This window comes from Bufo gargarizans, chromosome 11 (genome assembly GCF_014858855.1).
Source record: "Bufo gargarizans isolate SCDJY-AF-19 chromosome 11, ASM1485885v1, whole genome shotgun sequence".
Lineage (NCBI taxonomy): Eukaryota > Metazoa > Chordata > Amphibia > Anura > Bufonidae > Bufo > Bufo gargarizans.
Window position 1 is genome coordinate 25,756,514 of NC_058090.1, and position 14,297 is coordinate 25,770,810.

The window sequence follows — 14,297 nt, forward strand, 5'->3', positions numbered from 1 at the left end:
CTGCAAAGCCTCCCAGGCACAATCTCTCACGTGCTGAGCGTCTACAGCCAAAGCAAAATCTGAAAATCTGCAGCTTGCTGAGAGGAGGAAACTTTCATGGATAGTTGGGTATTTTACATCAGAGGACTGACCGTACACATAGATCTGTATTAGGTGACTGTACAAAGCAGGCAGATCATCAGGGCTGATACTGAACACAATGGGAACACGGGGAGATTTCAGCTCAGAATCCTGCATAATAGTGATTGCAGCTCAGCAGTATAATACAAGATAAGTAATGTAATGTATCTGCACAGTGACTCCACCAGCCGAATAGTGAGTGCAGCTCTGGAGTATAATACAGGATGTAACTCAGGATCAGTACAGGATAAGTAATGTATGTACACAGTGACTGCACCAGCAGAATAGCGAGTGCAGCTCTGGAGTATAATACAGGATGTAACTCAGGATCAGTACAGGATAAGTAATGTATGTACACAGTGACTGCACCAGCAGAATAGTGAGTGCAGCTCTGGAGTATAATACAGGATGTAACTCAGGATCAGTAATGTAATGTATGTACACAGTGACTGCACCAGCAGAATAGTGAGTGCAGCTCTGGAGTATATACAGGATGTAACTCAGGATCAGTACAGGATAAGTAATATAATGTATGTACACAGTGACTACAGCAGCAGAATAGTGAGTGCAGCTCTGGAGTATATACAGGATGTAACTCAGGATCAGTACAGGATAAGTAATGTAATGTATGTACACAGTGACTGCACCAGCAGAATAGTGAGTGCAGCTCTGGAGTATATACAGGATGTAACTCAGGATCAGTACAGGATAAGTAATGTATGTACACAGTGACTCCAGCAGAAGAATAGTGAGTACAGCTCTGGAGTATAATACAGGATGTAACTCAGGATCAGTACAGGATAAGTAATGTATGTACACAGTGACTGCACCAGCAGAATAGTGAGTGCAGCTCTGGAGTATAATACAGGATGTAACTCAGGATCAGTACAGGATAAGTAATGTATGTACACAGTGACTGCACCAGCAGAATAGTGAGTGCAGCTCTGCATAGAGAAACTGATTTCCTGTTATTTGGACAGTCGGAGTGTTGGTCACATGACACAGCTGAGGATCAGAAGGGAGGTTATAACTCACAAATAGTCACTGATAAGAAGATTACCCTCGCTACAGTTCAGGTCAGAGAATACTTTTTTGTGGACGTGCTTCTTTAAGATCTGGAAATCTTTCCAGGATAACCTGCAAGTGAGACAGTTTAATTGTAATATTGATGACCTATCGGCACCCCCGCCGATCAGCTGTATGAAGAGACGGCAGGTGCAGTGTTCACGTGCCGTCTCCCTTCTCTCTTCCTGCTCTGCTGCTGCTTTGCCATAGACATAGCCAATAATATCAATAGCCCGGAGAACCCCTTTAATATCTGTGACTGAATTTGTGACCCATGTTGAACTAGGTCCATTCTCCCCTGGTCTTTGGGTGCTGCAGTGCTCATTTTATTTATTTTTTGTCCATGAGAACCACAAGTGACCTCCCGCATTTTTCATTGATTATCCGTTTACCTGCGTTTAACCACTTGCTCTGCTCATCCCATATCGTTTCCAGCAGCCACTGCGTTAAGTTTTGCTTGATTAGGAGCCATTCTCCCTACTGATTTATAATTGGTCCCTGGGAGAGAAGTCAATTACTTAATGTGCGCGCGGCATCTAAAGGCTGTATTGTCAAGCGTCCTTATCCATACGAGATACGGCGTCTCTTGTATTCAGCAGCAGAGAAACAAACAAAATGAGCTGTGTAATTAATCTGACTTGCCGAACACTGGGAAACAATGCAGTCTAGTGGAGCGATAGCCGGCGGGAGATTCGTCACAGGAGGTGCCTGGAGGCTGAGCAGCCACCGAATAGAAGCGGGGGGTTAATGTGGCCGTCCTCCCAGTCATATCTGGACACACAGCAAAAGCGCACAAGCCTGTCTTACATTACTGGGATTTCCATAATTCCTCCTGGCAGCCCACGGATTGACCCGTCCATGATTCCTCCAACTCTAGATGCAAAGTCATCACATTTTCTATTACTTGGAGCCTTCTACCAGTTAATGGATGTTGTCATTTGGGGTAGACGTTCCGCTGCAGCAAGTCAGCTTCTCAAATTGGCTGCCTGATACCTTGGCGTTGGGATACCCAGGAGCAACCGAAGCTTAACTGTGTTACATGTGCGCTCGGCAGCTGAAGGTATCTGTGTTGGTCCCATGTTCATATGTGCCTGCATTGCTGAGAAAAAGGATGTTTTATTATATGCAAATGAGCCTCTAGGAGCAACGGGGGCGTTACCGTTACACCTAGAGGCTCTGCTCTCTCAGCAACTACCACGCCCTCTGCACTTTGATTGGCAGGGCCTGGAAATGAAAACATCATCACCCCTGGCCCTGTCAATCAAAGTGCAGAGGGCGCAGCAGTTGCAGAGAGAACTGAATTCTACTCTCCTCCATCGCTGGTGTACTTTACTTTCTCTTTTTAGTGCTGAAGTGCGACTTTCTTTTGCATTAAAAGTTGCACTTTCCGGGAGACTTTTCTCCACCAAGAGGCAACTTTTTTAAGCCCAGTCTAAAGTGAGTATAAATCATCACTGGCTCTGCGACTGTTAATAAATGCTCTGCAAAAGAAAGACGGACAAATGAAATACACCAGTATAATTTTACGCCTATAAACAGGCGAGCTTGATAAATGTGCCTCAATGTCACTTCCCGCTGGCGGCCATTGTGGTTGTCACCAGAAATTAATATGATTTCATTGACGTCGCTATCTGCTCAGTACAAGTTGCTGAAAAAGTAGAAGTATGCACCTTTTTAGGTCATAGAAGAAGGGTAACTCTCTCTAATGCCCACAGGGGTCCCTGCCCCCTGCTGCGAGCCTTCTAGTTCTTCACTCCAAGTTCTTTGCTAGCATTAGTGTCGGTCTTTACTGTAGTTCTGGCATTCCGTTTATGAACCGTTGAGATCATGACATGGGCAACTACCTGATAATGGACTCCTCCACAACATGAAATTGTCGGGGGCTGCTGGAATCGACCTGTGATATCCCATGTATCCTGCTCGTGTTACGTCCATATCAAGTGCGGGGGCGTATAAACCCCAGTAATGGCACACGTCCCCCTTCCGTTTCTGTTTTGGAGCTCCCAGTTAGTTTTCTTCGGCAGTGTCGGCATGCCGGGCTCCGATCTTCAGGATCACACTTCTTAGAGGATTAAATGATTAGCCTCTCCGGCCTATTATCTCCAGCATATAATCACTTTAAGATGCTTCCAGATACTTACCTGCCAAAGTGCTTTGTAATGATTAGATCCCCACTCACAGGAGCGCGCGCAGCGCAGCATTATGTGGATGGCACTTGTGCACCTGTTCCCTACATTCGGGGCTCCTCTCCACTGCCTATTCTTTAAACCTGGAGAGATACTTCACCGTGTAATTGTTCTCCGCAGCCGCTCGGCCTTCATACTGGTTGACTGTGGGAATGTCGTGTTTAATGAGCATCATCCTGAGATGGGCTGATAAATGCTGTTATACTGTGGGGAGAGGGGGCGTCCGTTCGTGTATCTGATCACTGCTGAAGATGAAACAAAGTCACCTGACCAGCAATCAAGCGATCGGCGTCGATCCTGCAGCTTATCATTATAGAACACACTATAAATTTAAATTCTTTAAAGGGCATCTGTCAGCAGTTTTGTACCTGTGACATTGGCTGACCTGTTGCATGTGCACTTGGCAGCTGAAGGCATCCGTGTTGGTCCCATGTTCATATGTGCCCACATTGCTGAGAAAAATTATGTTTTATTATATGCAAACTAGATTCTAAGAGCAACAGGGGCGTTGCCATTACACCTAGAGGCTCTGCTCTCTCTGCAATTCTCCACTTTGATTGATAGAGCCAGGCATTGTAATGTTCTCACTGCCTACATATGAACATGGGGCCAACACAGATGTCTTCAGCTGGCAAGCGCACATGTAACAGGTCATAGGTACAAATCTGCTGACAGATGCCCTTAAATAAAAATAAAAAATTGTTGTACAGTTAATAATTTAAAATAATAAAAAAATTTACAAATCCACTGTGGTGAACTGTGCAAACACAGAAAATTCTCTGGGATTTTGATATTGATGGGCTATCCTCAGGATAGGTCATCAGTATCAGAAAGGTGGGGGTCTGACTCCGAGCTTTCCCGCCGATCAGCTGTATGAAGAGGCCGCGGCACGTGGGCGCTTGGGCCTCTTCCTAGGCCAGTGACGTCACGTTCATTAGTCACATGACCTAGGCGCAGCTCAGTCCCATTCAAGTAGGTTGTAATAACAACCACAGCCACTATAGAACACGTGGCGCTGTGCTTGGCAAGCTGAAAGGAGGCAGCGATCCTTGTCAGAGCTCCAGCTTCCTCCGATAGCAGATTGGCCTGGGTGCCGGGAGTTGGACCTCATCAGATCTCATGGTGATGACCTATCCTGAGGATCGGCCCTTTTAAATTCAGTCCATTGACTTCTATAGGCTAACAACAGTACACGTATATTGTGTGCATAGGGTACATGGGAAGGTATTGTCTATAATGACAGTTCCATCCGGTTACTGAGTGGACAGAATACCGTACATAGCACCGCCACCAAGTATGAGCACGCCTAAGACTATGCTTCGAGAGGATAAAGACGTGACCATGTGCTGAGGGAGTGTGTCAGTTCACACAATTCATTAGTGATCCCCCATGGAGTGGAATTAAACGCATCAACTCATTACCAAGTACAGACGTTTTCATTAAGTGACAACATCTGACCGGGAAAACATGTGGCGCCGCTCATCCCTCGCCGCCGCTGTTTATATTAAGGAGAATCAAGCGATCACAACAAGCTCGGCGCATTAAGGCAAAGTCTCCGCGGCTGGACGGCCGGGCTCGCCTCCTCAAGTTTACGATATTTGCAAAGACATTTGGTAAAATAATTTCACGGTGGAAAATGAACATTTATGGCTGGAGATGAACATTAGAGAGAACGGCGCCGCCGACGCTTAATCTGTTTTATTTCATTTCAGGATTGTTGTGGGGGCTAAAAAAAAATGACAAACTCGTCTCTGCAACGCTTTCTGGAAAAACAGATTAATTTTTAATCTGTCTTCAGGGAATGGTTTTGAACCAAATACATTACGCTGATCGCGTTCTTGTAGTTAAGCGGACGCCCGGCCTTGAATGTCCCAACGATAAGCGGTTTCTAGGGGACTCCTGTTGCCGCCTTTTCAACTTTTTTATTTTAATTCGTCACCCTTTTTATGATCACATTATTTTCACACAATCTGATTCAGTGTCACTTATACTATACACCCGTATACTCTAGTTTGAGGAGTGTTTTGGAGCTGACTGTTCCCCTTTGAAGGGGTTCTCCAGGCTTTTCATAAAATCCCGCCACCTTCGGTCTTGTGTTGGAAAGTTAGTTTGGTCATACTGAGGCCTGTTTCACACTGGCGTTACTGGTTCCGACAGGGGAATAGCCTGCTGGATCCGTAACTATCGTGTGTAGCTGTTGGAAGTCCATCTGTCCCCATTCACTATAAGGGTGACGGGTGGAGATCTGGCGGCAGCACGGCAAATATGTCAAAAGGCAGCCGGACAAACACCGCTGCACGCACTAAGTAACGTCATTGGGAAACAGGCCTTACCTGTCGATCACGTCGCCATCTCCACTGCACCCAGACTGCCTGTGGGCTCTTCCACTTAGGTCCCGACCAAATATGTTTCCAAGTCTTCCAGTCTATGCAACTGAATATGTCCGATTGGGACTCAAGTGGAAGAGGCCACGGCCCATCTGAGCGCAAAGTAGACATCAGTGTCACAATTGACTGGTAAGTAGTAATCAAAGTAACAGGAGAACCCCTTAAATAAATCTCCCTCTAGGTATATGAAAGAATTACAGAACTCTCCACTATGACAGTACGGCCACAAGTACCGCACAACAGTATAGGCCGCAGCTGGCTCTTGTTAACTAATAGAGACCTCGCTGTTTAGTCGGTCTGCATTGCAAATGACGAGCAGCTATTAACAATGCAGACACACTAGATAGTGAGGTCTTCATTAGTTAACATGAGCCAGCCATAGCCCGCCAACCACAGTACGACCGCACTGTGTGGTCAGGCCCTAAAGGTATACTTTATTTCTAATAGACTGCACCCGCACTCCTCGATGTGACTCCAATAAGGCCTTATGCCCACGGCCGTTGTGCGGCCCTTCCGTGCATTGGGGACCGCAATTCCCAAGGTCCGTGCAGTGGCCAGGACAGATATAGACCCATTCAACTTGAATGGGTCCGTGATCCGTCCGCATCACACAAAAAAATAGAACATGTTCTATTTATTTTTTTGCGGTGCGGAGGCACGGACAGAAGCACCACGGAAGCAGTCCGCAGTGCCTCCGTTTCGCAACGCATCTCCGGGATCCGGACCCATTCAAGTAAATCCGTGATGCAGGGAACACAAGACCGATGCCCGAAAATAGCGGACCCGCTGTATATGGGCTGCAATACGCCAACGGCCGTGTGCATGAGGCCTAAGACGTATTCAGTTGTCACATTTTACTGACCAAGCTCAAACAAGCAAATTAAAAACCGTCTCCAGTAATGTGCGAAAACAGCCAGGGTTTTATTGATGTCCAGTAACGGGAAACATGATAGCGGCCATCATGATCAATCTACTGTGCGCGCAGCTTTAGTGAATAATCAAAAGTAATGACTGCAGCTGCTGGAATATTAGCCGCAGTGAATGGAGTTCGTGCAGTATTCCTGATGAGGGCGAGGCATTAATGTGTAATAGATGGATGTTTTTGTCTCCCGTCGGTTAATCCCGGTTAACGTAAAACTCTGATCCCTCCTCATCTATAATCTCTCTAGTATAAGTAATCACAGTTGGACATTTCTCATGCTAATAAAGTGATGCCATCATCATGAAAAATAACAAACCGTTTCAAATTAAAGGGGTATTCCAGGATTTTACTATTGATGGGTAGGCCATCATTATCTGATCCAGGGGGGGCTGACACCCTCAACCCAGTTGATTAGTTGTTCCTGAGTAGCCTTGGAAATACACAGTTCCTTCCATTTAGTAGTGGTCGGAGCTGGTTACATCCACTTTGTTGGGATTGACACTGCAATTACCAGCTCCAAAACTGTGTAGTTTCAGTGCCGGGGCTACTCTGGGGCACTTGATCGGCGGGGTGCAGGTTGTTGGACCTCCGCCAATCAGATACTGATGGCCTGTCCAGAGGATAGACTTTCAGTATTAAAATCCTGAAATACCTCTTTAACCCCTTGATGACATCTGTCTTTTTAAATCAGATACTTCTTTATTATCAAATTTTAGTCTTTTAACATAAATATGACACCGTTTACAGACAAAAGGTATGCACAGTATCAGTCATATATAGTATATACAATACACAACACATGACTACAAAAGACATGGCAGATATCTATGCATAGAATCATGTAGAATATGCATCCTTAACATAAACCTTTTAACCACCTATCAACCAACAAGTGACCCTATACCGTATACCCCCACCCCCCCACCCAGACCCTACAAGAGCAGGACATAATTATAGCAGCTCCTCCTCAACTCCACTCTTGGTGTGTCGGCGCCGTACTAATAATTCATATACTAACAGATGACATCTGTCTTGCTTGTATGGCAGATGTCATCAAGGGGTTAAAGAGGTATTTGAGGATTTTAATACTGTGTGCCTATCCTTTTTTTCTGGATCCGGCAGGGTTTATCAAACACGCTTCCGTTACTGATAATACAACCTTCTGCATCCGGTTGTATTATCTTTAACATGGCCAAGGCTGATCCGTCATTAACTGCATTATAAGGCAATGGAGGACGGATCCGTTTTCTATTGTGGCAGAGAAAACGGATCCGTCCCCATTGACTTGCATTGGGGGTAATGCTGGATCCGTCTTGCTCCGCATCCCAGGACTGAAAGCAAACTACAACATGTTGCGGTTTGCTCTCCGGTATGAGAATGCAACTAAACGGAACTGAATGCATTTTGGAGCACTCCGTTCTATTCAGTTCAGTTTTCTCCCCATTGACAATGAATGGGGACAAAACGGAAGCGTTTTTTTCCGGTATTGAGCCCTAAAACTAAAACGCTAGTGTAAAAGTAGCCTTACACAGCAGACACCCAGGGGGTAATGTCTGTGATTGGCAATAATGCCAATCGCAGACATTTAACCCCTCAGATGCTGTGGTCATATGTGATGAAGGCATCTGAGAGTGGAAAAACCAGAGAGCACTGCAATCCCATGGCCGGAACGCCTTCCTGCACTAAGATCGGGGAATGTGTTCCTTAGTGGTGATAGGCCTGAGCCTGTACAAGGCTACCAGGTCTATCACAGGTACATTCCAATGCAGGCCTGCAGCTGGCACCACTGCTTTGGAATATACAGAATTTCCCACACACTAATGTATAAAAAGGCAATCTGATTATTGCAAGTTCATATCTCCTCAAATATAAAGTAAAAAAAGAAAAAAATAAGTTTTGAACATTAAATATATATATATGGAAAGATGGACAGCACTCCAAAGCTATAAAATATAAGAAAATGTATTGACCCATGTGGAACAAAATAGCAGTAGCAAACTGTCTTTATTTTCTATTTTTTGGTGCTGCCAACTTTGATATATATATAAATCAATCAATATGCTGGGCAGCACTGCAGATACGGTAGAACACGAAGTGCCAGTGGCTGCGGAAGCGATCCAACATCCAGATTAATATAAAAATAAGAAATTCCACGGCACTTTAAAAAAAAAAAGATTTGTGACGTTTCGGTCCTCTCTATGGAACCTTTTTCAAGCAATGACGCTTGAGCATTGCTTGAAAAAGGTTCCATAGAGAGGACCGAAACATGTCGCATGTTGCAGTGTGACACCATAGACTGCCATTATAAAAATTGTAGCGCGACATTGGTGCAACAAAATGTTGCGCTACAAATGTTGCAGTGTAGTTGTGCCCTATCTGTCGCGCAACTAACTGACGCGCGACAAATGTTGTCGTGTAGACCTAGCCTAATCCTACCTCACAGTGCATTGGTGATGCCACTATGGAGGCCTGTGAGAGCCTGGCTGTGAGTTGGTTTCTAGCACTGTTCAGACCCTGTTCACACACCACGGGCGGACCCCATGCGTGCTGAGACACCGTGACGTGGTGCATGAGGGGCTCCGATATGTTCCTGACTGGAGGATATTGGCAAAGTTCTCAGCTTTTAACATCGGCTTGATGAATTAGCTAGTATTGTCAGATGCGTATCATTTTAGTGCATTTTTTGCAGTGATTTGTGTAATAGATGCCTTAAGGCTCTGCCGTGGATAAAAATGAAGACGGGTCCCATTGTCCTTCGTTGGAGTTAATCCTTGCAGTTTCCGCCAGAAATAAATGACATGCTACTTATTTACGTGGCGGAAAATAGTGCTGGAGATTTTCCTGGATCGCAGAAAACGCTATTCCAGTGAATGGGATGCAGATTGCACGATTTGAATACCCTGTGTGAAATTCCGTTGCGTAAGCATCAGCTTTTCTAGTGCTTCTGATTGCTGCCTGCGCACAGGCTCCTCTAAACGCCGGCAGAGCCCCCACCGGGAGCCCACTCAGCTCTGCAGTTTGCGGCTGGCTAATCAGTCTCTCTCGGCTGGAGTCATTTGCAGGGTCTGTCTCCAGGTATCGGATGTGTATCCTTTACTTTATTGTGGAAGTGTCTGGAGACGCAAGATCTATACTTCCCGAACCTTACACCTATTTTTACTCCCCCACTCGTCATTGGTTTTGTGGTAATTGCTGCAAGTTAAAGCGGCGCTCCGCCTTCAATTGACATCTTCTCATCTTCTTTCTAATGTGTCGTCATTTTGTTTGTGCTCTTTTCACTTCAGCTTTCACTCAGTATATATATAAAAAAACACATAAATAATCAATTCTACTTCGCATCTCAAAACCTCTGCTTGCTGTCAGTGAGTGCAGACATTCACATTTGCCTTCAGAGGCCAAAATAAAAAGGTATAATAGCTCCATTTTCTATTCTTGCCTCGACTTTTGAGGAGAAAAAAATCCTGATCTATCGTCCTGTACGATCGGCCTGCTGGTCGTTGGATTGAAAGATTCCCTGTTATGTGATTGCTTCTGGGATTCCTCAGGAACATTATAGTATAAACTACCTTTTTACAGATATTAGCACAGCGCCGCGGTGGCCCTCCAGTGCAGAGCGCCAGTCCGTGATTGACAGCGTCAATCCACTTGAGAGGCTGATGAATGTCACCGTCTCATTCGTAATACCATCAGTCTGATCCTCCATGGGTTCCCAGCAAACACCAAATACAAGCGTGAAATTGAAAGTAAATGTCAGAACCAGATAATGGAAGTAATGGCGCCCCTAGCCTGAACACATGTGCTGCCTTCTTCGTTTCCCAGCCGTTTGACATAAGCCTCAATTCGTTTGGTTCCTCTACATTATTTGCCCATTATCAGCTACCACAGTCAAATGTAATATCCCAGTTCTGTATTTTCTTATGGAGGTAATGGGACATGGGCCAGTCCTTATGGCAGGGGTACTAAATTACTTTTAGTAAAGGTCCACTCTGTGGTCAGCTGAAGCTCTGAGCTGAACAGTAAACATGTTAATGTTTGTGTGAAGACCAGACCTCAAAATGAATTAAGACCCTAGAGGAGACCTCTGAACTCTTTCGAGCCTCAGATCAGACCCTAAAACTCATTCTGGTCCCAGATCAGACCCCTAAACTCATGTAGAGCCTGGATCAGACCCCTAAACTCATGTAGAGCCCCGATCAGACCCCTGAACTCATGTAGTGCCCGGACCAGACCCCTAAACTCATGTAGAGCCCGGACCAGACCCCCTAAACTCATGTAGAGCCCTTAACTCATATAGAGCTCAGATCGGACCCCTAAACTCATATAGAGCTCCGATCAGACCACTTAACTCATGTAGAGCCCCGATCAGACCCCTAAACTCATGTAGAGCCCCGATCAGACCCCTAAACTCATGTAGAGCCCCGATCAGACCCCTAAACTCATGTAGAGCCCCGATCAGACCCCTAAACTCATATAAAGCCCCAATTAGACCCCTAAACTCATATAGAGCTCAGATCAGACCCCTAAATTCATATAAAACTCAGATCAGACCCCTAAACTCATGTAGAGCCCAGAGTAGACCCCTAAACTCATGTAGAGCCCCGATCAGACCCCTAAACTCATGTAGAGCCCTGATCAGACCCCTTAACTCATGTAGAGCCCCGTTTAGACCCCTAAACTCATGTAGAGCCCCGATCAGACCCCTAAACTCATGTAGAGCCCTGACCAGACCCCTAAACTCATGTAGAGCTCATATCAGACCCCTAAACTCATGTAGAGCTCATATCAGACCCCTAAACTCATGTAGAGCTCATATCAGACCCCTAAACTCATGTAGAGCTCATATCAGACCCCTAAACTCATGTAGAGCCCCGTTTAGACCCCTTAGCTCGTGTAGAGCCCAGATCAGACCCCTAAACTCATGTAGAGCCCATATCAGACCCTTAAACTCATGTAGAGCCCTGATCAGACCCTTAAACTCATGTAGAGCCCCGATCAGACCCCTAAACTCATGTAGAGCCCAGATCAGACCCCTAAACTCATGTAGAGCCCAGATCAGACCCCTAAACTCATGTAGAGCCCAGATCAGACCCCTAAACTCATGTAGAGCCCTGATCAGACCCTTAAACTCATGTAGAGCCCCGATCAGACCCCTTAACTCATGTAGAGCCCAGATTAGACCCCTAAAGTCATTCTGACCCTATACAAAACCCCTAAAATTAAGCAAATCCACAACCAGACCCCGCTATCCATATCATATCAGGGGGGTCTGACTCCCAGCACCCTCCACCAGTCAGCTGATTGAAGAGACATTCCAGGGACAGCTCTATATGTCGGGGCCGCGCCTGGTTACTGCAGCTTAGTCCCATTCATTGAACTGAATTTGTGTTTGTAAGAGATATTATCCTGGGATCCATTAGGGGGACGTGTTTGGCTGGCAGTGGGTATACTGTAACAGTCCCTCCGCTGTGTAAGCAGGACTGAACCAGGATGCGTTTTCAGCTTCCAAATATGCAGAAAACAGAGATCTTGAAAATGCTGAGGATTTGAAACCCAATGCTTATTAGAAGCTGAAGAATAGAGATTTGACAAGCTCGTTGCTAGGGACATGCTGCCCGGTAACCCCGTGTGAGGCTGTTGGTGGTCGTCAGTGTATTCATAGCAACCAGTCTGCGTCACCCGGCTCTGCATTGAGCTCTAATTGCAGGGTCATCACCATCTGTGCATTATTAGAATTTCCTAAAGAGAGATATGGGCGGGCGGGAGGGTGGTTTCGGGGGGGGGGGGGGGGGGGACTAATTTAAGAAAAATTCGGATGACACCTCTTTACTACCTGTATCTGTTTCTCCCACAGGGAAGTGGATCGAGACGCTGATGGACTCATCTGCTACAAAGACTTTGAATATGTTATGAACTACGGTGAGGACGAAGATTAGACTAAGTCCGTTAACCAGTCACATGACCTAATAATTACCTAGCACCCCCACACACACACAAACACACACACTTTTCTATGAGGTTGTTATGAATTCTATTGATTGGTTCCTGGGAAAGCTGGGTGACAACCACTAGGACTGCTAGCTCCCACAGCGGTTGTCACCCAGCTTTTCCAGGCTCCTAACATAACAAATCTGCCTGGTTAGGTGGGGAGAAGACAGTGCCTCACCGCATAACATTCAGGAACCCTGGGTGATAACCCCAGTCATGGCGGCCATATTGTATTTTGTTACGAGGGAAGGTCCCTTTAAGACCTGCTTGTCACACCTGTATCACGAACAGCAAAGGACACAGAGTCGGGTGTCCCAGAAGAGGCCACTCTGTTCCCGTCCAATAACAGAATCAGCATTGCTGGCATTGCAAACGTGGAAACCAAGCTGAACCTTGCAGAAAGACGGAAATTCAAGAAGGTTTAGCGAGCGTTGCTAGGCAACGCGGCATATACACACTCTCTCCCGTACAGGCGCTGACCTTGCTACTGTAGTCAAGCAAAATCTCTGGAGCCCCACTCAGGAAAACTGGAGCAGGTGCAGAAGTGTCGTCTGAGGTTACAAGCGCTGGGGGGGGGTCATCCGGATCAAACACAAGTGCATTTCACAGACAGGGGATTCTCTTAAATCTGCCGTGCGTCCTTTTACCGCCTCTTCCAGCTCTTCAGGCAGAAAGAAAATAAAAGGAGATCCATAAACAGCATCGGTTGTCTTGATATTTACACGGGAGTACCAGAGGAAGGATCATTCGAGGCGAACGCTAGGTCTTTAGATCTCGGGATCAAACTGTAGCGGGGGCATACCCAGTCAAGCTGAGCAAAGTCTTTTTTTTCTTCCTTTTGATTTTTGTCCTCTGTTTTCGCTACTGTTTATTTGCTTTACATTTAAAAGGTCTGTACAGAAGCACCAGACAAGGACATCGGTAATATGCCCAGTTGTTGCAAAGCAGTCGCAACTGTACAATTCCTTTTTTTAAAGAGGTTTTCCAATATTTTTCTACTGATCGGTGGGCGTCTGACACCCAGAACCTCCGCTGATCTGCTGTTTGAGAAGGCATCGGTACTTGCAGTAGCGCCGCAGCCTTCTTGCAGCTTTCCATAGACCAGTGACCTCACGTTCATCAGTCACATGCCCTAGACGCAGCTCAACCCCATTGACGTGAATGGATCTGAGCTGCGATACCAAGCACAGCCGCTATAAAATGTACAGAGCTGTGCTTGGTAAGCAGAGAGAAGGCTGCGGGGGTCCCGACCGTCGGACCCCCAATGATCAGATACTGATGACCTATCCGGAGGATCAGTTGAAAAATCTCGGGAAACCCTATTAACTAGAGTTTGGAGGTGTATACCCTGTGTCTGGTATCCAACTGAAATGGACTTTGCTATATGTCAGTCACTTGCTCTCAACCAATCAGCATCAGCGAATGTGTTCTTCATAGCACTCCTCTGGAATGTCCTTTTCAGATGGATGCCAAGCAGAATATACAGGCACCTAAACTGTGGTTTCTAAAGCTGTACAGTGTAACCCTTTATTGGAATATTAAAGGAGTATTCCAAATTGAGCCATTTATGGCATTTGGGTAGGATAGGCCGTCAGTGTCTCATAGGTGCGGGTCGCACCTATGTCAAGAACG

The 14,297-nt window shown here is 46.0% G+C and overlaps 1 protein-coding gene across 1 annotated transcript in view; it reads left to right on the top strand.

Annotated features, from left to right (window-relative positions):
- Positions 1-13,354, top strand: part of EFCAB11 (EF-hand calcium binding domain 11) — a 36,892-nt gene extending 23,538 nt beyond the window's left edge. The window contains exon 6 of the mRNA XM_044271561.1: positions 12,532-13,354. Within this exon, the coding sequence (XP_044127496.1) occupies positions 12,532-12,613 (82 nt within the window). The 3' untranslated portion in view covers positions 12,614-13,354. The remainder of the gene's footprint in view (positions 1-12,531) is intronic.
- The last annotated feature ends 943 nt before the right edge of the window (positions 13,355-14,297 follow it).